General features: G+C 36.6%; 1 protein-coding gene across 1 annotated transcript in view; it reads right to left on the bottom strand.

Annotated features, from left to right (window-relative positions):
- Positions 1–27,032, bottom strand: part of ACVR1C (activin A receptor type 1C) — an 83,066-nt gene that overhangs the window by 15,431 nt on the left and 40,603 nt on the right. Inside the window, exons 2-3 of the mRNA XM_024735911.1 lie at positions 23,653–23,883; positions 2,596–2,835 (exon numbers count right to left, since the gene is read on the bottom strand). Coding sequence (XP_024591679.1) covers positions 2,596–2,835; positions 23,653–23,883 — 471 coding nt within the window. The remainder of the gene's footprint in view (positions 1–2,595; positions 2,836–23,652; positions 23,884–27,032) is intronic.

Below are 27,032 nucleotides of genomic sequence, written 5' to 3'. Positions count from 1 at the left end.
CAACCACCAAAAATAAGCTGAGTAATTTTTGTGTTACACACTTAGAGATTTCCTTTGAAGACATATGGACTTTGGCTCTCCCTGCTATGTTACTCTTTTTTACCAGGGGCTGTAAAAGCTGATGCCTGACTTATGGAAATGTCACCATCTATCAGTAGTGTTATATCACGACAGGAAAGCAGAAACCTACCAAGCCTCTTAGAAGTCACTTGAGACACCATGATCTCTCAAAGACCACCCAGTCAAACACTAGTCCATTTTCCTCTCTTGTGAACATTATATCTCTTCGTAATCTGTCCCTGACCAGGTCAGGATATGCTTCATAATTTTTGTCTCTCAACATCTGACAAAGCTGCTTCTTGCTTAAGGTCGCTGTCCAGGGAAGAGAAGCAGAGGAGAAGCAGAACTCCTGATTTCCTTCCTATGGGTGGTGAGCTTTTGTGACAGAAGCCTTGCTACACATGGACCCGTTCTCCCTGATGATCAAAGGCAGTATGGCCATCCATTACTGTTAGCCAGTGGTCACTGGCAAACATATGCAGCTGGCTTTGGAGAAAAGTGCCTAGAACTATTTTAAGTTGATCATTAAAGAAATCATCCGTGCTTGGGTATATTCACGGCTTTCTTTTAAGAAAGAACTTAGAATAATCTAAAGAGGAAAGGGTCCAGCAGTCAATAAGTCCAGATTTAGGTTTCAAGATGCACAAAAATACCAAAAAACTTAACGTTAATTTTAGATTTTATGCCCTGGCTCACAACTGCTTTCTTAAACTAAATATCCAGTCTCCAGTTATAAAATCTTCATTACTTTTATTTGAAAGGGAAATCCTTGGTCAATCTTAAGTATAGTCAAGAAGTAGCTCCAAAACACATATTTCTGCCTTATCTCTTCATACGAACTGAAAGGTTTGGTGGGGATTAAATAGATGGTTATTTAATCACTTGAACCTTTTAATAAATTGTATAAGGTTTCAAGGAATTTGGCACAAATCAGAGTTTTCTGTGCCTATATTCTGAGCCTAGAACATTGCCAGGGCTCAGGAAGTTAGGGAGCAGTGGCCCCCAAAAGGTAACACTCAAGGAAGGAAAGAGTATTAAATCCTAGTAAGTTTTACTTCTAAAGAAAAAATGTCAACTTTCTATCCAACAATTTAATCTGGATTTCAGTTTTATAAACTTCGCAGTTTGGAGATACTCTTTCCAGTATTCCTCCTTTGAAAACATGCCACCTGATTTGTGCAGTGATGTTGTAAACATTGAGGCTTTGGTCAGTGAGCAAGCGATCTTGCCCCCAAAAGCAGCCAACGATCTGGGTTTTCTGGATGACATAAGTAGGCCTCTCTTTCCTTTCTTTTTTGTTTTTTTGTTTTTTTTGCGGTACGCGGGCCTCTCACTGTTGCGGCCTCTCCCGTTGCAGAGCACAGGCTCCGGATGAGCAGGCTCAGCGGCCATGGCTCACGGGCCCAGCCACTCCGCGGCATATGGGATCTTCCCAGACCGGGGCACGAACCCGTGTCCCCTGCATCTCAACCACTGCGCCACCAGGGAATCCCTAGGCCTCTCTTTTCTGATAAATACTTTTGAGTCCAAAGCTGCTTCTTGTTAAATATGGATGCCCACATAGATGCTACCAACCCTCTGTCATCTGCCCTTGTTAATTGTGCCTGCCTGGACACTCCCAAAGGCCATGGGCAAGGGAGTTCCTCAAAATCTGTTTGGGGTAATCATCCTTAATGATCTTTCCAAAGCAAGATGGGATGCAGGGGTGACTGAAATGACTCAATTAGTCTTACCCTCGTTCAGGCTTCTGCAACACCACATGCTGACAGGATTTCTGGAATTATACATGAAAGTTGGGAGTCCTCTGCCATTTTAGGGAGTTTGTTATTACGGGATGTGGGTTGGGGGTCAACGCTCTTCTGTCACCGGAAACTCAAAAAGCCCTCAGATGCTTTGTGCTATGAGAAAGGCTCATTTAAGCCATAATACAGCCTGGTATTTTGAACTGCTTCATCAGGGGTTCTGAAGTTCCATTAAAGAGGGAAAGAGTTGTCATATAACCTTAGGAGCACAAGCCAGCCCAGGAATGCTGCGCTGTTCCCTTTCATCTTCCGTTTCTATGCTTCAAGATCACATTCTTGATCCCAGGGGTTGCCTACCGATTCCAAAGACCTTTCTAATCACAAGCAAAGAACGCTACTTTGCATAACTAATATGCTTTCCCCAGAACTCAACTGCTTAAGCCCCGTAACTATTTTGTGCCCACGAAACATGACCAAGACGGCAACCATGATTATTACTAACCATAATGTGGGAGAGGGCAGAGAAAAAAAACTCTTTCTGGCTTCAGAAATAAATACTGAAGGCATGTGAAAATGAGAATCTGAACACCTAAAGGCACAAAAAGCAATTCATTCTTTAGGCCAGGACAGTTTTTACTCTTCATCAAATCCTGAAAGGAGTTTCCATGCCAGAATGTACCATATCAAGCATTTTAAACAATGGAATTAAGAATATTTGGGCCCTTTCTTGTTAAAATGGGTGTTACTTTTAAGTAGAGTTTTTCTTACTGAAAAATGAACAGTAGGCACATACCAGAGCCAGAGCCAGAGGCAGTCACATCGTAAATCAGATCTTTTAGAGTTTTCCCAGCATTGACCAGATTGCACTCAGAAAGGGGCTCCTCCACGTTTGGTCTCTTTTTCTTTCTGTAGGTGCACAGTCGACCTTGGCATGCCCATACTGTCAGCAGTGAAGCTATGGACAGGAGGCAAACTGGCACAGTAATAATAACGGTCAGCTCCATGGGTCCGAGTTTTGGGGCATTTGGTGATGCTGTAATCAAGAAAAGAAAGAACATGACCATATGTTAACCCACGTTAAGTATTTTAGAAATTGGAAATGCGATCACCAAAATTTTACATCTATAATGCACAGCTACAGAGTATGCACTCATGTTAGTTGGTGAAGACTCTCTGCGATAAAAGCAAAGGCGGGGAAAGGGAGTTGAGGCGAGGATGCAGTTGCAGTTCCGTTCTGCTAGGTGACAATGGAAGACAGAATTAGGATCGTGGAAAGCACTAGCACCTGCGATCCTTTTTAAAACCTCCAAACCATTTGACATTTTATTACTATTTTCCCCCCATTTTTCAGCAATCCATACTTAAGGCACATTCATTCTTTTAGCCACAGATAATTACTGAGCTCTTGCAATATGCTGCCACTATTCCAGGTGATGGAGATATAGCAGTGAGTGAGAGAGCCCAGATCCTTGCTCTGTGGTGCTTATGTTCTCATACAACCACAGATGGGTATGTAATACAAAAGCAAGAGATCATAAGTGCTATGAAGAAAAAGAAAACAGAACAAAGAGACAAAGTGATGGTGGGACACTACTTTAGAGAGACTGGTCACAGAAGGCCACTCTGAGGAGGGGGCAGGGAGCTACAAGAGAAGTATCTCAGGGAAGCATGTTCCCAGCAGAAGGAAAGCAAGTGCAAGGTACCCTAAGGTGGAGACCTACTTGGAGTGTTCAGGAACAATCTTTGCCTCAAGTGCAGTAAATGAGGAGAAAGGTAGAAGGAAATGGGGTCAGGGAGGTCAAAAAGAAAAAGATCATGTGGGGTCTTGAAGGCTAAAAGAACTGTGAATTTTATTCCGGGTGGAAGCTGGCACAGGGTTCTGAACAGACAAAAGATAGGATCTAACTTATATCTTGAGTGACCGCTGTGTGAACAGACACTAGGGGCACAAAGTAAAAGCTAAGAAACCAATTACAATGTATCTGGTATTTTCATGGTAAGCATTTTTGCTGCAAACATTTTTGCTGAATAACTACTTGGCCATAAGGCAATTCTGCTGTAAAAGATAAAATAACAAAAAATAAAAGTGACATTAAAAAGGAAACAATGGGGCTTCCCTGGTGGCGCAGTGGTTGAGAGTCCGCCTGCCGATGCAGGGGACACGGGTTCGTGCCCCCGTCCGGGAAGATCCCACATGCCGCGGAGCAGCTGGGCCCGTGAGCCATGGCCGCGGAGCCTGCGCATCCGGAGCCTGTGCTCCGCAACGGGAGAGGCCACAACAGTGAGAGGCCCACGTACCGCAAAAAAAAAGGAAACAATGAAACAGTGAAAAATGAATAACAAAATTTAAAAGACTTTATAGTGAAATACAAAACATTTGAATACATTTAAAATGTGTAAGAGCTTCATGGTGATACTGCATAAATAACTAATTTTATTTAATGAGTTGTACCTAAGCACTTGTCTTCCAAGTCTTTCGTTCATAGTATTTTATACCTTTGGTTTTTGCTTGTTGATTCGTCTCCTCATTCAGCATCACACCTTTTTGCTAAAATTTATTCCTTAATTAAGAGAGGTATCAGTTTCCAAATGCTAGGGTGCATAATTGCAACTGAGCTTTGTATTACTTTACGAAAGCTTCTATGCTGTTGTTTGTTCTTGGCAAATTGTCACACGTCTACTGATAGACATTCCAAAGTTGCATGGGAAATGTGGGTTCAACTCTGCACCTTCAAATCACCGAAGGATTTGCAAACCAATATGTTATCATTTTCTAGTATCGTATGCAATCTGGCTTTACATTCTCTTATTTCACACTTCCAGTAATTTATTACCGTCTTTTCTATCAAGTCGATATAATTGTTATCATCCAGTATTTTAAGATCGCCACATCTACTCATCACTGTAGAGACCATTATGAGGGCTAAGATTTATCTAATATAAAAATAGGAGTACTCCATCAATGCAGAAATGAAACCAAACTGTCAACCAGTTATTTCATCTTTCATGGCAAAATTACCTTACGGCCAATTAGTTATATGGCAAAAACTGTTTGCTGCAAAAATGTTTGCGGCAAGGATGTTTACCTGGAAAATACCTACAACCCAATTAGAAGCCTGATGCAATAATGCAGGCAGAGATGATGGTTTTGGCTGACAACTTTATCTAAAATAGTACTTCCTTCTCACTCCCCGTTTACTCTCTATACCCTTGTCCTGTTTTATTTAACTTCCTGGATCTTATCACCACCTGGCACATCATAGATTCACTTATTTATTATCTGATTTCTTCCAAAAAACATATGCTAGTTCTTAATGAGAGGAAGAATTAAGTCACCCCTCAGACTTCCTTCTTGGTAATGACAACCCAGGAGAGCTTATTACACTAAATGTACTTGAATTTTACTTACAACATGTTAACCAGAATATGTGAACATAATTTGAAAACAAATATTATTTAATTCTAAAAGAAAAAGAATCAAATTCCTCAAAGGCGTGTTCATAAAAGTTTCACTATAAGCCTAAAAATAGTAGTCTATCTACTACCAATGAGTAAAATATTTAAAACTGTTAAGTGAACTTTGGAAACAAACATATTTCATGCTCTTCTACTTTGCCAGGTGAATTTTGGCAGATCACCAACTTTCCTTCTCCTGAGTGTTGCAGGATTCCTCTGAAATCATTAGAAGTTGTACAGGTGCATATGAGGACAGCTTGGCCTTGAGTGTTCTTAGGACAAGGTGCTACAAGAGATCTCAGACTTGCTTTGAATGAGAAATCATTAACCATGGAAGTTGCACTTCTGAAGTTTGCTGTTATAAAAAAGTTTTATAATCCACTTCATAATAACCTTTCAAATCTACATTTCAAGTTGCATCCATATTTTTATATCCTCACAAAGGTATTCCAGGAATTCTAAGAAAGCCACAGAATGTACTTAACCATTTGCAACTTACATAAACATGTACCTAAACATGTTTTTAAAAATAAAACTCCACTATTGGATACATTTATATGGCTAAATTTTATTTTGATACATGTTATTAGGAACTATCAATATAAACATTACTGTTAAAAAGCTTATTGATTGTCTTCATTTTAGTAAAGCTCTATTAAGCAGAGCTCAGATCATCACTATGGCAACCAATAAAGAGGTGAAAGGTCAGCAAGCCTGAAAATAGAATAATATCTATAAAAGTGCATGGCTCTGGTGATGGCTACTGCTCTCACGGATGTTTAATACAGATGGGCAATGTTTCTACTTTTGTGAACAATTTACTGAAACGAGTTAGTAAGAAAAAAAAGATGACTCGGCTAGAAAAAGGCTAGCAACACCATCCAGAAAGAGCTCCTTAAGCACTGAGCAATTTTTAAGGCAAACATTTGTAAAACTATTTTCTAAACCAAATGTTGATTGTAATCTCTACAGGAGACAAATGAAGAAAACTGTGGTCTACACCCAATAAGTCATGGTAGAAAAAGACAGTAGTGCAGTTAAGAATACATTTTAATAAGTTATCTCGGATGAAAATATTAATTTTCCCAACAGATTTTACATTCTTGTTTGTTTGTTTTGTTTGTTTGTTTTTGTTTTTGTTTTTGCGGTATACGGGCCTCTCACCGTTGTGGCCTCTCCCGTTGCGGAGCACAGGCTCCGGACGCGCAGGCTCAGCGGCCATAGCTCACAGGCCTAGCCGCTCCGCGGCATGTGGGATCTTCCCGGACGGGGGCACGAACCCGTGTCCCCTGCATCGGCAGGCAGACTCTCAACCACTGCGCCACCAGGGAAGCCCCAGATTTTACATTCTTGATCATAGGAAAACTCTTTTCTTTGTTTTTTAAAATATTTTTTCCATTTCTATAATTTTATTTATTTTTATTTTTTTGTCTGCATTGGGTCTTCATTGCTGTGCACAGGCTTTCTCTAGTTGCAGCAAGCAGGGGCTACTCTTAATTGTGGTGCGCGGGCTTCTCATTGCAGTGGCTACTCTTGTTGCAGAGCAGGGCTCTAGGCATGTGGGTTTCAGGAATTGCAGCATGTGTGCTCAGTAGTTGTGGCTCGCAGGCTCTAGAGCACAGGCTTAGTAGTTGTGGCGCACGGGCTTAGTTGCTCCGTGGCATGTGGGATCTTCCTGGACCAGGGATCAAACCCGTGTCCCCTACATTGGCAGGCGGATTCTTAACCACTGCACTGCCAGGGAAGTCCCAGGAGAACTTTTATTATTTGATAATTTCCAAATTTTGAGACCATGTCAACTGAGGTGATTTCTCCATGGAATAAGCAGCTCCATGGTGGCATATGTTAATCCCAAAAGTGAGGTCTGGGAGTGCTGCATTGCTAACTCTAGTTATTTCACTCTCTAGTAAATTAAATAGAAGAGGTTGGGAAAAAAGAGACAAACACTAGCCCACATGGATGAGAGTCTAGCTTACAAAAGTCTCCCCTATATAAGTTCTGCAGTCCATTAAACCAAGATGACGCAGGGGAAGGAGGTATTAACAAGCCAGGAAGAAGGGAATGTATGAGGTGGAAGATTCTGTGCAGCTGGAGGGAATCATACAAAAGGCAAAAGATTGTAAGAAGGTAAGAACAAAAAAAGGGAGAGGAAAAAAGGAGGAAGGAAGGAGGGAGGAAGGAAGGAAGAAAAAAGGAAAGAAAGGAGAAATTTTTTAAAACTATTTTTGTGAATTTGCAGCTTTTCCTAGAGACAGGAGTGGAACTGGTGATTGTGAAAGCAGTGGTGGTTACTCCTGCCCAAATAAAGTTCAGAACCAGTTTAGATGCCTCAGCTTCTCCCAGGACAGTTCCTGTTACTTCCTTGCCACCTCCTATTTCTGGCTTTAGGGAGGCAAACTTCTCAAGATGAAAAGAAAAAGATGAGAAAATGTGGGCATGATCTCCATGTTTCTTCCTCTGCTGACCTTTTCTCTTTCTTTACTAAAAGTATGAAAAATTATTGATGTTTATGAGATTTATATGACCTTCATATTAATTAATTTGTATTTCTTTAGTATATGCTAATAGGAGGAGATGCCTTAGAACTGAGGAGAGATGTGGACTTGATCAGTGCCTTCAAATAACACAAAAATCCTGTAGTATATTTGTGTTCAACTTAAAGGTATATTTCTTCACTGTATTTTTGAATGGTATTCAACTGACTAGAAACTGATATATTACAATGGAGCGATGTACAGAAAATGAGGATATAGTGACTGAAAAGATATATACTGGCTGGACAGCTGTTTAAAAACAAATCTGAGCAAAGAAAACAGAGGTCTTCATCCAGACGAAGTGAATTTTTACGAACCATTTCAAGGTTAGTGCTTCCTTCCCAAAAGTTGCTATAGCAAGTAGCTACATAAATTTAAGAGGGTCCAAAGCACCCCTAAAGAAACCACAAACTAATTTAGCATTGAACCACTCCTATTCCTTTTATCAAAAGTTTTCCCCAAGCGAAAAGATGCTATTATTGCAAGGTTGAATCCATGAATGTATAAATATCAAGTCTTCAACTGCCTCCCTACCACCCGCCCGCCCCCCGCCCACCCCAGGAAAAGGGAAGCATTTGTTTCTCCAGCTTGTGGCTTTGAAATGTTCTCAGAATAAAGCAACCAAAAAGACAGTGTTGCTCGAGATGCTTTCTGATAGGTCGGTTTCTGTCCTGGCACCAGAAGAAATGCCACTAGGAACAACTGAATGACATGGTGATGTTCAGTACATCTACCACCCTATAAACTTCTATGACCTCTGACTTCAGTTAAAGAGCTTTTTGTTTCGTTCACAGGTTTCTGGGGGGAAAGTGTGGAAATAATACGTGCAGCTGAAACAGAAAAAAGAAATGCATTACCTCTAAGATATTCAAAGCTACCTTGCTAATTAGCTCAACAGGAATGGTTTCTTTTGTCAAAAACAGAGTGACATGTTAAGCAATGAGAAATCTCCCAAGTCTTCTCCTTTACCTGCCATTTCAAAGCACCCAGAAATATGGGTACCATTATCTCAAACATTTGCCTGATGGTAATGAAAATACATTTCTAATTGATTTCTTGTTGCTTTACTAAATTGGTTCAAAAGCTGGAACCAAATGGATTGGTGTGTATAATACTGCACTGAGAACAACTCTCTGGGATGGGGAGCAGAGAGTGGAGCAGAGTCCACATCTTTGTGGAATTTAAAATCTACTAAGGAATACATGACCCATCTAGGGTACAATTCCAAAGCAATTTGGCTGGTAAAAATACGGAGAAAACTTTATGTAGGAGCGAGAGATGTGGCAGATAAGAAAAAGATCATGATGAAGAGTTCCATTCGTGATGAATCAGTCTAGTATAAAGAATATGTAACTAAAACTTTACATGTGTGAAGCACACACATGGGATGTAGAAAGGGTCCAAGGAGTTAAGTCACAAGTGCAGTTTTATTTGTCTAACATTTCCAAGTAATTCTTTACTCCTGATTACAGGGAGCCCTCCACCACCACCCACGAGAGCTTGTCCTAGCCTCCTACTTCTTCACAGTGACCCTTATATTTATAAATGTCACCAGGAAAAATGCAGTTAGAAGTTAATTTGGTTAGATCCCTCCAACATGCTTCACTATAGGGGGAAGCAAATGGTCCCCCTTCTTCACAGAGTGAGAATAATCATGTCAAACAGGTTGTTTCTGATCAACATGAACCTCAAGTACTGAACAATGGCAGAATATTTTCTAATCTAGAGATTCAACTGAGCCATGACAGTGACAGAAATAACATGAGAATTACTTCTGCCTTTTAACCATATCAGATGAGGTATTGATGGGCCATTCCGTCATTCAGTGCTCAATCTATAAATGGCTACTACTATACAAGGTCTACATCTGGCCTGAGTTCATGCATATGTAACAGGCAGAGAGCACCACACATCAAAATATTTCCTGGCTAGTTCCCCTTGGGCTGCCAGTTTTCTGGGAGGAACACTGAGAAGCCTCAAATCTTCTTTTGTCCACCAGCACCTGAATTTTAAAATAACAATGATTTTATATATTAAGGAAATAAGAATGTTAGATTGAAGAGTATAATCTTTGGCATAAGGGGTAGGAAGAACTCTGACTCAAACAGAGGTGAGATTAATACAATGTAGGAAGAATTCAAAGCGGCTTTGCAGTTTTTCTTAATTTTAGGGCACGCACCAGAGATCAGTTTCTTAATCTGTCATCAAAGCACATATTCTTTTTTAAATTTATTTAATTTTTTATTTTATATTGGAGTAGAGTTGATTTACCATGTTGTGTTAGTTTCAGGTGTACAGCAAAGTGATTTAGTTATACATACTCATATATCTATTCTTTTTCAGATTCTTTTCCCATACAGGTTATTACAGAGTATTGAGTAGAGTTCCCTGTGCTATACAGTAGGTCTTTGTTGATTATCTATTTTATATATAGTAGTGTGTATTCTTGAATGATACATATCTATAAAGAAATTAGATAGTAATTACCCAAAGAATACTTTAATTTTTTTTTAAGCCAAACTTTTACTTAAGAAAAATGAAAGTTCCTTGGAAGAAGCACCCTATCTCATAGCTGAGGGCGTTGTTCAAAGAAGGCACTTAAAAATATTGGTGACAAGGAAAAGTTACACTTCTCTGTCCTAAAGTTCATGCTAATAGAATTTCTCCCTCAGCTAACACATTCACACAAAGCAGCTTGTCCATTTGGAAAAGACTGACATGGGATAATGATATTTTGACCCAGTTCAACATCCTGTATACGATAATCACCTGAACAATATTTCAGTAAACAGGTAATAGTATTTATGTAACTGAGAAGAGTAGGGCTTACATAGTGTAAAATCCTCAATTTAGAATTGGTTATAAATTTTACTTTCAATTTCCTATTAATCCCTATGAACAAAATTTCATAATTAAAACCAGTGTACTTGTTCCTTGAGACAAGAAATGCTTCCTATATTAAACATTTAAAGTACAAGTTTGACTTTTTGTATGCTTATATTTCATAGACTTTTCAAAATGTAAAAATCATAGCATCTTTCAGCTTATGGGGAAAAAAACTCCCTGTCTGGCACACCTGTCAGGTGTGTGGGGAATCCTCAGAGAATGAGCTACAAATGGATTTGTTCATGTGGTGGCAGAACAATTCCACAAGGGGTCCCATGAGTATTTCTCAGCATGTTGATATCACCTTACACTGCCTAGAGCAATAAATTTACATTTAAAATAGAAAACCATAAAAGTTGAGACAACAATGGATTTTTTAAAGGGATTAAGATAGCAAGACTTTTCAGCTCTCCAAAGAATAATATTCACTACCTGAGTCTGCAAATGTTTATAATTATAGAACGCTTTAAAATGATTAATGTTGATAAATTCAATTCTAATGTTTTCACATTTTATCTTCCTTCAAATGTAATCCTTCAGTTTGCCTTAAAGTCTAACTTAGACATGTGCCTAGCAATATACATTGTTCATCTACCCTAGCTGATATAAATAATAAATTGTTCTTTTTTTCTTTACACAATTGAGAACAGGAAGGTGAAAACTGTACTGAGGTTAATTAGGAAAGTACCCACATTTTAATGTTGTGCATGTATTTTCTTTATTGAAACTAATTATTTGAATTAGTCAAAAATACAATAGTATTAAAATAGTGTATTGAACTCCAAAAGGAAAAATCAGAAATTATTATTTCACTTACCCTTTCAGTCACTGTATGTTTTGGTAGCAAAATGGGAACAAAGATACCCAGAACTTGAATGTTTTTGTTGAATACTCTATTTCCATATGAAGGGTGGTAATTAGTGCACGCATAAACTAAATAGCAGTTCCTATAAAAATTAACCCTATAAATAAGAGGCTTCTCTAGCCCAGGTTTCCTGACCTCATCCTCGATGAATTTTCATAGACAATTTTAGAATGTCCTTGATGCTATTTGACATCACCACTATTTCTCTGAGCATGTCTCTGATGTCACCTAGAGTCACCAGAAATCATTTGTTACAAATCACAATGCAACCCACTATGAAAGAAACAAGCAACAAAATGTGATTCCTTCACATAGGAAAGACATGTTTTAATAATAAGAAGGTCAGACATAAAATTATATTAAACAGAATAACTCAACTATATTAAAATAGAAAATATACTAAACTACTGATTGTAGGAACTCTAGGCCAGTGGATATAAGTTCAATAGGTATTGAATGAGTGAATGAATGAACAAGGAAAGCTCATGCCCAATAAGGAAATCAGTCACTTCTGCTTCAGCCAACTTCAAGAATGCCAAATCTTCTGATTTTTTCAAGATAAGCCAGATGTCTGGATTTTTATACTGACTCAATGTTTAACATTATAAAGAAACTCACTCTTTTCTCCAAGAAACTATGTAGATCAAATGAAACCTGTCTGTGGGTCAGGTACAACCAATAAGCAGGTAGAACTCTCAATGACTTGTTTTGCTGTTTCTATGTTCATTAGAATTAGATTTAGCTACTAATGACAGAGGAAACTATACAGAAGTTTCATTTTCTCTTTCACGTAAAAGAAATTTGAAGATGGACAGTCCAATGTCAGCAGGTTGGTTCCATGTAGTTTTTGGTCAGGGTCCTTTCATCTCCCTTGTTTCCATCCCTATCATGTAGTCCAAGGCAGCTGCTAAACTCCATCCTTTACATCCAGGCAGCATGATGGAGGATGGCATATAAGGTGCCAGTTCTGTTTTAAATGAGTCTTCTCAGAAGTTCTCCAAAACACTGCCAGTCAACTCATTAGCCACAACTTACACCACACCTACCAGTAAGAGTAGCTGAAAATACTGTCAGTTGGAAGGAGAGCCATACACCTAGCTAAGTCTAGGTTCTGCTACTAAATGGGTATTGGAGGAAACTAGATGTCTTTGAAACATTTATAGTCTTAGCAAACTTTGATCCATTAGATTTTTTCATTAGAAAAAGAAAACATTTGCAACAAAACAAACAGTATAAAAATTTATAAAGAAAGAATTAAATAATGTCCTCAGCCAGTTAGCTCTACGATATCAACTCCGGATGTTAAGAGAATGTGTAATTTTCATAAATTTACCCGTACTCAAAAGTTACTTTGGGAGTTCCCTGGTGGTGCAGCTGTTAAGACTCTGTGTTTCTAATGCACGGGGTGCGGGTTTGATCTTTGGTCGGGGAGCTAAGATCCCTCGTGCCGCGCGGTGTGGCCAAAAGAAGTTACTTTGAAACTTGATGTTTTGTTTTCCTTTTGTTGTGAAATATAATAAATATACAGAAAAGTGCATACAACATATACACTGAGGATAAAAATAATTATAAACCCCCATGGATCACCAGCCCCCTTACCCACTACCTGTTCCCCCACTCGGAGATACCCAACATGATCATATCCTTTCCCAACCTCCAGGGTAATCATTATCCTGATTTGGCAAATAATCATTTCTCCTTGTACTGTGCTTCCCAGAATCCCTTTTCCTGTATTGTTACAGGTTAAAGTTGGGATACTTACATATATGCTCATAAATGAGAATGGCTTGTAATTTCTTTTTTACATACTGTCTTTGTTGGGTTTTGATATCAAGGTTATGCATAAAATAGGTTAAGGAGTGTTTCCTCTTTGTCCATGTTTTGGAAGAGTTTGTGTAACAGTTATCTGTTCCTGGAAATTTAGCAGAATTTTGTGGTAGAACGTCTTGGGCTTTGAAATTTTCCTTACAGATACGTCATAAGACTATTATAATTTACATTATAATTTTCTAAAAATTAGGTTGCTCATAAATCATGTTGTTTCAACCTTATGTAGTCTCACTGGTTTTTTTAAAAAAATCTACTTATTCTATCAATTACCAAGACAGTGGTGAATCTCCTTCTGAGATCATGGACTTCTTTATTTCTCCTTACAGATCTGTAAATATTTTCTTTATTTTTGAGGCCATATTCTTTTTTCTTTTTTTTTTTTTTGGCTGCATTGGGTCTTTGTTGCCACACACGGGCTTTCTCTAGTTGCGGCGAGTGGGGACTACTATTCCTCGTGGTGTGCAGGCTTCTCATTGTGGTGGCTTCTCTTGTTGCAGAGCATGGGCTCTAGGCACATGGGCTTCAGTAGTTGCAGCACGCAGGCTTAGTAGTTGTGGCACGCGGGCCCTAGATCATGCGGGCTTCAGTAGTTTGGCGCATGGGCTCAGTAGTTGTGGCTCACAGGCTCTAGAGCGCAGGTTCAGTAGCTGTGGTGCACAGGCTTAGTTGCTCCATGTCACGTGGGGTCTTCCTGGACCAGGGATCAAACCTGTGTCCCCTGCATTGGCAGGTGTATTTTTAACCACCGTGCCACCAGGAAAGTCTGAGACCATATTCTTAAGTACACAGAAATTTAAATTTATTAAGAATCCCTGGTAGGGACTTTCCCTGGTGGTCCAGTGGTAAAGAATCTGCCTTGCAATGCAGGGGACACAGGTTTGATCCCTGGTGAGGGAACTAAGATCCCACATGCTGCGGGGCAACTAAGCCCGCGTGCCACAACTACTGAGCTCACGCACCTCAACTAGAGAGGCTGTGTGCCGCAAACTACAGAGCCCACACACTCTGGAACCCTTGTGCCACAGAGCCCATGCACCACAACTAGAGAAGAGAAAACCTGCATGCCACAACTGGAGAGAAGCCTGTGTGCCACAGTGAGGAGCGCACGCACCACAACGAAAGATCCTGTATGCCTCAGTGAAGATCCTGTGTACCACAACTTAGAGCTGATGCAGCCAAAAATAAATTTTAAAAAAAGAATCCCTGGTAAATTGAAAGTTTAATCATTAAAAAGTGAACTTTTTAACTCTAGTAATTTTTTTTCATTGAAGTTAATTTTGCCTGCTAGTAATATGTCAACATTTTTATTAATGTAATATATGCATGGTATATGTAAAAGCACATATCAAACCTTCTTATACTTTCCTCTATTTGTTACCCTCTCTTCCATATTTTCCATTATGTATTTTCTTTATTACTGAATACAAAATAGTTTCTTCGGACCCATATTTCAGATCCCTAATTCTCTCTTCAGTTGTTGTTATACAAATTGTTGTTAAACCTATACATTAAGTTTCTAATTTTTGTTATTGTATCTTTAATTTTAAAAAAGTTTTTTTCAATATTGTTCAAATCTGCTAGGTCATTGTTTTATAATTTCCTATTCTCTAACAAATGTTTTCAAATTTGCCTTTTGTTTCTTTAATCATAGAATAGCTACTCTATAATTATTGTCTGATAATTCCAATATATGAAACTTTGTGCTCCCTTCTATTGGCTCACGCTCATGCTGTTCTGAACCCCTGTAAGCTTGGAGTGCTTGTTCTTCATTATGTACTTCTCATGTCCTTGAAAAAGTGTTTGTTGTGTCTCTTTGAGACCTAATATTAAAGTGCCTTTCTCCAGAGAGTTTGAACTTTCTTCTGGCAGACAACTGGGGACACTATTAGTCTGGGTATACTTTTAAAAAGTTTTTCTTCTGGAGAGTACCACTCAGACAATGGAAACTCAGGTTTAAAATCCAGGTGATGGCTATGCTATGTCCACAGCTTCTCAAGAATAAGGTTTTTGGTTTGTTTTAAAGTTGTTGCTTTTCATTATTTCATTTTTTCCCCTGCTCCGCTTAGTAATAAACCCAAACCTCCTCCCTGGGGTTAGAAGGAGATGTATTTACGTCTGGTTTAAACTTGCAATAAGGAAAGAGACCTTTGATAATTCTGCTAAACATGGCAGTTTCTATTAGACGACCCAATCTGAGCAAATCATGATTTTTTACTTTTGTCTTCCCTGAATCTTGAGATTGTTAATAGCAAAACCCAACATTTCCCTTGTTAGAAAAAGCAGATACACATGAGGAAAAAAATGTACCAGATAAGAGTATCAGAAAGTTAGATAATAACGTCTTGAACAATAATGGTGTTCACCAATTCACATAAAAAGAAAACTGGAAGTAGGCTGTTGACACTGTTGAGTCTCTTTGTTAACAAATCATAGAAAGAACCTACTTCCAGATTTCTTGTCATGCTGAGGCTGTGAACTCCTTCACTAGTTAAGATATTATCTAAGTTTCTGATACTTTTAGTTGAAAACATCCTCCTTTACCTTTTACCAATCCAGTGGGTGGAAAATAATAGTATGTTGTTTTAATTTGCATCTCCCCAGCTATTAGTTTTGTTGAACATCTTTTCAATACTTGACCACTTTGAAGATTCTCTTCTGTAAAATTTCCATGTGTGTTTTTGGCCCATTTTTTCATTTAGCACCCCTCTCCTTCTCTCTCTTTCCACTCTCTCCCTTGCCATGTACACAGGCATGTACACATGCACACACACACAGAGGCTCTTTATCTTTTAAATAGTTATTTTTTTTCCAGTCATATATGCTACAAATATTTCTATCCCATATTTCATTATCTTGGTTTTATTTATGTTATCTTTTATTATTCATTTTTATTTTAGTTTGCATGTAGTCAATTATATCTGTCTTTTCCTTTTACAGCAATTGGATTTCCTGTCTTACTTAAAAACAGCTTCCATACTGTAAAGTCATAAAAACCCTTTTTTTTCCTAAATTTTCCTCTGACATTTAAATTGTTTTATGTTTCACAATTAGATATTTAATCAAGCTGTAATTTATTTTTGTATATGGTATGACACTGTGGTACAGCCCTGTTTTCTTCCAGATGGATAGATAATTATGCCAGCATCATTTCAAAAATAAACCATCCTGGAGTTTCCACTTCTGCCAAGTTACACTTTAGATGTCCACAGAACCCTTCTTAGTACAGCACACACAAAAATGCTGAATAAAATATAAATGAAAAACTCTTTTTTCTATTATATGATTAACCTGGTAGGAAAATAAATGAATTGCTCAGCAGCCAAAAATAAAATGCAAATCCCAGGAGGTATCTGAGCACTGGGACTGCCATTTACCCTGGAGGCATCTGCCAGTTCTTGGTAGTTCAGTGCTTAGTTTATCAGATTGTATAACAAGATCAGGAAATAAAACATGGTTCCTGAAATTGTGAAAGGTCAGAACAGAGATCCTGGTATAAATCAGTCAAATATGAATGGCATTACATTGAAAATAAAACAAAATAGAAAATTTCTGCAGAGAGAGACAGGGTGTATATTCATCTATTTGTCTGTCTCAACCTTGACTTTGGGTAGAGCAAAAAAAAAAAAACAACCTCTCTGAGAGGTCCTCACCATAAGTGTACATCTATATAGGCAGGCTTAGAGCCAGAATTCATGCTATATGTTGGCCAAAAATACCTAATCAAAACACTGAATGGGTTGGAGTTGGTAGCACTTCCAGATACCTGGCAGCAGCTAATATAAATCTCCTCTGGAGGAACATATTTTAAATACAGGCATCAAAAGTTTCCTCCAGATATGATTCTCAAAACATGAACTCACAATCAAAATTAAAAAACACTCAAGGAAAGTAGCCACCTAGAATATGAGTCAGCAGATTCAAACTCATAGAAGCTGTAGATATTATTAATTAATTATCAGAGACTCAAATATTAGAAAATATAGGGAAAACAGTTTAAGAAGCTTGAAGAATAGATACAGAAGGCCCAACTTACACAAAATCAGTAAAGAAACCGTGAGAACTTATTAGGGGGCTCACAGACAGAACCCATTACAGGGACACACACCCCAAACATCTTTTGGAACATTTTCCAAAAGAATGGAACTTTTTCACTTATTATTTGTTTGTTTACCCTGAAAACAATCCCCCTCCCCATCCTCCACCCCAAAAGTACACACTAATTTGGGTAAATATAAGTCCTTTTTTTATTGAAATGGAAATGCTCTTGAAGAGCTAAGAAAACATCATTTATTTTTGAGGTGAATTTTTCCCACCAAAGTGGCTTCTCTCCTAATTTCAGAGGAAGCTGTGAGTGGTCAATCTGCATGAGTTACTGTGCAGGAAATTTACTGAAGCCTGAGAGTACTAGATCTAAAGTCACTGGAGTCAGGGCAAGACAAGTAGAATCCAGAAAGGTGGGCAGATATTTTTGGAGTTTAAAAGATCTATTTTTATCTGGTCTAGAAATAAACAGTAATAAGAAATTAGGTTACACTACATAAAATACATATGTTTCTCTTGCTTAACTGATTTGCATAGCATATATTAATTGTAATATTTAAATATTCAGTATGTTCATATAATGAAAATAACATTTACTATTAGTAGAGACATGAGCTCCAAGCACTAGTCAAATACTTGCCTGTTTTTGGAAATGGTTTTCGACTTTCAAGTTTACTTAGAAAAAAGCCCTCTAAATATTTGTGATAATAGTTGAACTTGGAAGGTCACTCCAGTGACATCAAAGATATCTACTACAATAAGCTTCAGGGAAACGAGCAATTTTTCTAATGTTATATTTCTACTAAACTATAAAATTACTTCTATCAAAAAAATTAACTCCTGAAAATTAAACCCACATGCAATGTGAATCAAGGAAGTACTTTTTTTTAAAGGCAAGTGATCAAATTTAATGTGATCTAAATCAAATCCTGCTTACAATGATCTGAATTAATTCAACTTTAATCCAATTTAGTATTATAAATGAATGGGTAAGAAGGTTTTAAAAGGCCACTTAAAAGAAAAACATTGTAAGTTAAAATAGTAACCAGATTCTTAATAGTTTGTTGAGCTAGTTAATTAAAATAATAAATGTCCTTGCTGCATTTAAAATTACCGCATTTTAAATATCAACTAAAGCAGTCTCTCTTAAACTGTAAATATGTAAACAACTTATGGGGTCTGATCAGCATTTTTACTTAATGAAAGAGCACAGAGTACCTTGTACATTTTATGGGTAAGAATATTTTGTGAAATTCTTGTTTCAGATGTGGGTTGGGGGAAATTATATAAAATGTGTTTCTTTCTGTGTGCCACAATGGAAAGCTGTATGAAAGCCGCTAGTCTAAGGTTTTAAGAATTAGAATCAAACGCGTAAGAGGATTTTTAGGAGGGCAAGAGTTTGTGCCTACAGATCTCCAGTTGCTGAGTTACTAGGACACCATCAGGGAGAGGAAGTGGGGAGAAAAAAAGTCATGAGATGTATTCAAGGTAGGATGTTTGTCACAAAGAAACAAAGCAAGAGCCCAATCATCACAAACAGGACCTAAGGACAGAAAAGAGCCAGCTGAAACATGACAAGAGTGGGTTACTGTACCTACATGAAGACATTTATCCAGAAATGACACCACAATCTGGGGTGATGAATGAAAGAGCCAAAAGGGAAGGATCCACTTAGCTTTCAGCTGAAACTGAAAAGGGAAGTCCCAGAGTTTCTCCAACCTGTTCTGGTCACCTCTCAACCTTTTCTTCTATCATTTTACCCATGAATGTGATGCAGAGGATTAAGTACTGTGGAAATATCACACTGTCTACTTTTCAGAGTGCTTTTATATATTTCATATACATGTGATCACATTTGAAATTGATAAATTCCTACTAGGCAGAGCAGGGGATATCAATCACACTCACCTGATGACACAAAAACAGCAGAGTTCTTGGCACTGGCTATATCACAGCTCAGCCTAGAGGTTCCCAACTCCTCTCCAACAGCTGCTGTTCCAAACACAGCTAATAACCATTCAGTGCTGCCTCACAGAGAGAACAACCTAACACAAGATGACTGCATATGCAATCCTACTCAATTCAATGTCAATTTACCATACCCATGTCACTAAACGAAACAAATTTTTAGTTTATGTAAAGAAATTTGATATCAATTAAATGTCACATAACATTTTTTGTAGACATATTAATTAACTGGCTAGATAATACATACCTTCCCTGTTATAAGTAATCTTTGAAAGCCAATTAAGATAATCCATCATATCAGTAGACTAAAGCAGAAAAGTCATGTTATAATCTCAATAAATCCATGAAAATACTTGGAAAATGTTAATATTCATTCATGATTTTAAAAATGACTTTCCCAAAACTAGCAATAAAAGCAAATTTCCTCAGTTGATAACAGGGATCTACAAAAAAAACTTCATATTTAATGGTAAAAGAGTGAGTGCACTCCTCCTAGAACCAGGAAAAAGGCAAGGATCTTTAACCACGCCTACTCATCATTGTATTAGTGATCCTAGCCAGTGCAAAAATAACAAGAAAAAGAAATAAAATGTATAGAGATCAGAATGGAAGATGTAAAACTGCCTGTACTCACAGATTATTCTGTATGTAGAAAATGCCAAAGAATTTTTTAAAAAGCTATTAGAACTAATATGCTATTTTCACAAGCTTACAGGATATAAGGTCAATATACAAAATTAATTTTATTTTCATATACTGGCAGTTAACATTTAGAAATTGATATATTAAAAATACCATTTATAGTAGCATCTAAAAACATGCAATACTTAGGGATAAATTCAAGGAAATATGTATAAGACCTGTTTTCTGATAGCTACAATACACTAAGAGTAACTGAAGAAAAACTAAATAAATGGAAAAACATACTATGTTCATGGATCAAAAGAGTTAATATTATTAACATGACTATTTTCTCCAAATAATCCATATTCAACTCAATCTAATAAAAATTTCATCATCATATTTTTGTGAAAATTGTCAAACCAATTCCAAAAGTTAAATGGAAATTCAAAGGACTTAGAATAGCCAAATCAATTTTGAAAAAGAACAAAGTTGGAGGGGTCATACGACCTGATTTTAATACTTACTATAAGGCTACAATAATCAAGAAAGTTTGATAGTGACATAAGTATAGACATATAGAGGCCAGAAATATACCCACATATACATGGTCACTTTATTTTAATTCAAAGGGTCAAAGTAATTGAAAGGATAGATTTTTCCACAGATGATGCTAGGAACAACTTCATATACATGTGGAAAAAATAAAACTCCACCTAACCTCACATAATAACAAAAATTAAATTTAAATTGAACATAGACCTAAATGTAAAAGCTGAAATGTTAAAATTTCTACAAGAAAACATAAAAGAAAATATTTATGACCTTTGGATAGATAAAGACTTCTCAGGACATGAAATATGTGAACCATTAATAATTTTTAAAAAAGATAAAATATACTTCATCAAATTTTGATCTTCTACTCTGCAAAGGACACCTTCAAGGAAGCAAAATGTCAATCCACAGAATGAGAGAAAATAGGCATGATATACATATCTGATAAAGGACTTGTATTCATAATATATAAAGAACTCTTAAATTCAACCATAAGAAGATAACCCAGTTTTTTTAATATGCAAAGTATTTGACACTTTATAAAGAAAGAAACACAAATGTCCAATGTGTGCAAGAAAAAAATAATTTATCATCATTAGTCATTAGGGAAATGCAAATTAAAACCACAATGAAATACCACTATACAATCACTTGAATGGCCAAAATTAAAAAGACTGATTATACCAAGTGCTGACAAAAATATGGATCAAATGGAACTATCATACATTTCTGCTGGGGATACAAAATGGTATAAGCAGTGTGAAAACTATTTGGGAGATTAGATTTATAAATTAAACATATAGTTATTATTTGACCATTCAATTCCACTCTTAGGTATTTTCTCAAGAGAAAGGTAACATATCTCCAAAGACTTGTACTCAATTGTTCATTGCAGCTTTGTTAATAACAGCCCCAAAATGAAAACAACCTGAATACCCATTGTGGATTAAAGCGTAAAAATAACAAAACATACAGTGGGATATTACCCAGCAGTAAAAAGGAAACAAGCTGCTGATATACCCAACTTCATGAATAAATCTCAAAAACATGCTGAGTGAAAGAAGCCAAGTGCAAAATTATATCTTCCATAGGACTCCTTTTATGTGAAACTCCAGTAAAAATTAATCTACAGCTATTAGAAAATAGATCAGTCTCCCAGCCCTGGTGAAAGTGGTGATTGACTGAGAACATTTTGAGGTAATGGAAATGTTGTGGCAGTTACACAAATGTATGTGTCAAGACACACCAAACTGTGCACTTAAGATGTGTGCATTTCATTATATCCAAATTATACCTCAATAAAATTGATTTTTAAAAAAGAAGGTCTGGTTCCCAAGTGGACTTGAGGTAGAACATAGGCATCTCAGTAGTTAGAGTTTAGAGTTGGGCTGGGAAGGACCCACATCCTAGCTGCGCTAAGCACCTTTAATTTGCCCAACTGCGTGTGAACCATTTTGTCCTCCAAGACCTTTTGTTGCAGTCAAAGTACTGTCTTGTACCCGTACTGACTGGCAGAACATGGTCTTATGGATAATTCTTTATTAAGAAGACACATTAAAGAGGTCATTGCCACAGCCTAATATGGAGACTTTCCTTCCCCTCCTTAATCTTTTGGATCTTGTCATGGGAAGACCAGCGTCAAATATAGGGGACCTTCATTTTAGGGTTCTCTGGTCCACCAAAACCAGGGGAGAATATATAAGGAAAGAAAAATTCAGGTATCAGAATAGATACCAGATCACTATCAAACCAAGGAAGTCTATGGAATCTGAGACAAAATAACTGTGGTCTAAAATCAAAGACTCCTAGTAGCTTTGGGGGATGAAATATGCCAAGTATGACTTCTGAGGTCGTAACATATAGCATAATGCTTCAGAGTAGTGTTTCTCAAAGAATGGGACAAGTATTAGGGGTGGTTCATGAAATGATTTTTAAGGGTTCTTGAGATTAATTGGAGTGGTAAACCAACATGATACTAAATAACATTGAATCATACAAGAATTTCTCCTCTAGTTCTCTTAGTTTTTCTGATTATGTATCAAAAGGACTCATTTCATGTTAGTATGTCTTTAACACCACTGTCTTCTCTTTTAAACAAAAAGAAAATACAAAATACCTAACTGTAATGCAGTCAGTACATTTGTTTGTTTATTTACGTAGTTACCTTTTATTTATGGCAAGTAAATTGGTTTTTCATTTGTAGAAGTAATGTCAAGTTTTTGCATAAAGTAAATGTTCTCCAGTAAAAAAGGGGGAGAGCAGTTAATTTATTAAAAATAATAATAGGTTAAAAATACTATATTAGAATATGGTGATATATGAACATCTGAGATTGGATAACAGTACATGTAAATGTTCATTTGTGAGGAAGATATGTATTTGTGTATAGATATTAACGTACTAAAGAAAATCTACAAGCAGGACATTTTCATGTCATAAATTAATTTTTAATTTGAATTACTTGCCCCTTACGAGCCCCCAAAATTTCAGACTCCAGATTATTGATAAAAGGCCAGATTAAGATTTTTGTACCTTGTAAATTAGGATAAAACTCCATGAAATTGGGGGAAAGGCAAGAATATATTTGCACAATAATGAAGGGTCAAATTCCATTCTATCTGTCTTTTGTTAATGAGTGCTCTCACTTGAGTGTGGGCAAAGAAGATATGCAGAAGTTACCTATGAAAAAAAGATTCTGTCTCCATAAAAGCTGGCAATCTACTATTTTTGTTTTGCTCTTTTTTCTCTTCTTTTTTCTTGGTATACATTTTAATTTCTTTCCTTTAAGAGAATCCATAAAAATTTATATTTTACTTTAGGTTCATTAATCACTTCAAAAAATACAACTCATGTGTACAGATTTCTTCAACATTGTTATGCTGTTGTCAATGTTTTGACAGTCTTGTGCAATTTTTAAAAAATCAATCTCAACTAGGCTCTAGAGAATTTTACCAAAAACAAAAAAAGGGAGAGAGAGAACTGTAAAACAGATTTTCTTATTTAAATAAACATAAAACAGTTTGATTTCTATCATGTGTATATAACTTTCCAAGAGTACAATTAAATTTGGCATAAACAAAGATAAACCCTTTACCTGTCGGAAGGTGCAGAGTTATGTTGTTGCAAAAATCTGTGAAGCAGCATTCCGTTTTGGTAACATTGTTGGAACTGTGACAGAAGACTTGCGCATTTAATTCTGGGAGAGAGACACAGGACTTGATCACCTGTTCCTTTCCGTTGGTTAACATAACGGAAGCCCAACACGCTCCTTCTGTTTGGCAGGTAAAGTTTGAGGAGTCACACAAAAGACAAACACACTTCAAACCTGGAAAAGGTAAGGCAAAAAGCTTTAGGAAGCTATAATGCAAATTTATTTCATAATACTTAAATAGCGAAATTCAATCTTTATGAAGATTGAGAGAGGGTTTAAATAGTACTAGATAGACACACATGCTAAAGCTGTTACTCCCTCTCAGCAATGTGTTTTATCAAAAGGGTTGCCCAATCATCATTTACTATTGCTTATATTTTTACAAGCAATTTATCCAGTTGCTACTATATTTTGAAACAATTTTCTAATCCATGGTGTAAATCCCTCCTTTTTAAGCTCAACCAGCTCTTTCCTAAATCAATAGCTCCTATGAAATGCTAGGATACAGTAACACAGCAACCTAGGGGCGCTGTCCAGCATCACTTGTAGAACATAAGTGTTGTTACAGGAGCTGAGTAACTGTACAGTCCAGTGTATTCTGTTCATTTACAATTTCTCCTTTAAACTGTTAAGTGAATGTGCTAAACACAAACCTAACCATAGATATTTACAGCTTTAAAAAATAGTGTGACTCTTCACATTTATATTCTGTGATTCTTTAACATTATTGTATTGTCACAGTTACCTTTAAGGCATTGATGAGCCATTATACTTCCCCCTCTTCACTAAAGAATACATCTCAGAATGAGAGTCATTTGAACATAGACCATGACCTTCAGGCAATTTTCTTTAATCAACACATCTATTCAGTAGAGCAAAACAGATCAATCATAGAATTTAATATATTCGTATCAATAAAACTTTCAAAAATTAGACTTTGCTAAATTAATCTGTTTTCTTCTCAAGTTTTCTCAACATTCCCTACTTAATAAACACACATATACACACACACCCCACGTTAACTCACATGTTCAAAGTGGTAGAGCACTTCTGTTCTAACGTTAAATATCTGTCATCACGTCAACCACTGGAATAATCCAGTGGTTGTGAGTAATTTATTCAAATTTTATTTAAATTATTTTTCAATAGAACAATGCTGAATAAGCCTTTTGTATCATTACTTTAATGAAGGTTTTGTTAAATTGTAACAGCACCCTGCAATTTCTGAATGTCCAACATTTTTCCATACAATCATTTTTTTCTCAAATTAAAGTCTTTAAATTGCTAATTACTCAAATTGGAGCTGATTTTATACCTGTAAAATATTTGATACAGAAATGGCCATTTTTATACTCAACTTCAAATACCAATGTAAGCAATATAGATAATATTCCTATATAACTGCATGTGTAAGAAAGAACAAACCACATAGTGATCAATAGAAATTATCTCTTCTTTTGATAATTGTTCTTGAACAGCAAAATACCATCCCTACAAACATTTTTATTACTACATGCTAAGGGACTTACAATCATGAAATAAAATACCATTTTTTAATCAACATTGGATCAAGTATAATAGCTTACTCTTCTATTTATTCTAGTGGTTATCAATATAAATAAATATAATCTTTTGTTGATATTAATGTGCTATGGTAGAACCTAATAAGGTAGACTGATTGGGACTCAGTAGAGCTAGATATATAAAATCTAGGTAATTTGGAAATGTTTTAAGTCACTCTCCTTGCATAAAAGAGAGCTCATATAATAAAGATCCATCCACCCAGGCATCTTCTGACAGTGGAACCTCCCTCTCTCCAGCATCTTCTGATTCAAATCTGACAAAAGCCTTCAAATCCTGGTAATAATCTTGGCTATTACTTAGCTCCTCTGTGCTTCCACACCCTTATATGAAAGGTGAGATATACCTCCTCATGGTGTCATTATGGAGAATAAAATAGTTAATCTACATAAAGTCCTAAGAATAATGCCTGGCTCATAGGAATTACTATGTAAATATTAGTGACTCTGTCTTATTTTACTGGAGGAGTTAAAGCTGGTGGTCTATGAAACAATCAAAATACATTTGTAATCCATAAAGAAAGACTGAATGAACTAATGTGCACAGACCATTTAAAAAGCATAACAAAGAGTGTTTTTCCTATGTTTTCCTCTAAGAGTTTTACAGTGTCCAGTCTTAAACTTAGGTCTTTAATCCATTTTGAGCTTATTTTTGTGTATGGTGTTAGCTAGTGTTATAATTTCATTTTTTATATGCAGCTGTCCAGTTTTCCCAGAGCCACTTATTAAAGAGGCTGTCCTTTCTCCATTGTATATTCTTGCTTCCTTTGTCATAAATTAGGTGACCATATGTGTGTGGGTTTATCTCTGGACTTAAAACTCTTAGAGGAAAACATAGGAAAAACACTCTTTGACATAAACCACAGCAAGATCTTTTTTGACCCACCTCCTAGAGGAATGGAAATAGAAACAAAAATAAACAAATGGGACCTAATGAAACTGAAAAGCTTTTGCACAGCAAAGGAAACCATAAACAAGATGAAAAGACAACCCTCAGAATGGGAGAAAATATTTGCAAATGAAGCAATGGACAAAGGATTAATCTCCAAAATATACAAACAGCTCATGGAGCTCAATATCAAAAAAACAAACAACCCAATTAAAAAATGGCCAGAAGACCTAAATAGACATTTCACCAAAGAAGACATACAGTTGGCCAAGAGGCACATGAAAAGATGCTCAATATCACTAATTGTTACAGAAATGCAAATCAAAACTACAATAAGGTATCACCTCACATGGGTCAGAATGGCCATCATCAAAAAATCTACAAACAATAAATGCTGGAGAGGGTGTGGAGAAAAGGGAATCCTTTTGCACTGTTGGTGGGAATGTAAATTGATACAGCCACTATGGAGAAGAGTATGGAGGTTCCTTAAAAAACTAAAAATAGAACTACCATATGACCCAGCAATCCCACTACTGGGCATATACCCTGAGAAAACCATAATTAAAAATGACACATGTACCCAGTGTTCATTGCAGCACTATTTACAATAGCCAGGACATGGAAACAACCTAAATGTCCAATGATAGATGAATGGATAAAGAAGATGTGGTACATATATACAATGGAATATTACTCAGCCATATGAAGGAACGAAATTGGGTCTTTGGAGAGATGTGGATGGACCTAGAGTCTGTCATACAGTGAAGTAAGCCAGAAAGAGAAAAACAAATACCAGACATTAATGCATATATGTGGAATCTAGAAAAATGGTACAGATGAACCTATTTGCAGGG

This window comes from Neophocaena asiaeorientalis, unplaced genomic scaffold, assembly GCF_003031525.2.
Source record: "Neophocaena asiaeorientalis asiaeorientalis breed wild unplaced genomic scaffold, Neophocaena_asiaeorientalis_V1.1 scaffold72, whole genome shotgun sequence".
NCBI lineage: Eukaryota > Metazoa > Chordata > Mammalia > Artiodactyla > Phocoenidae > Neophocaena > Neophocaena asiaeorientalis.
The sequence above is the reverse complement of the archived record's forward strand: the minus strand, read 5'-3'. Positions and strand labels throughout refer to the sequence as shown.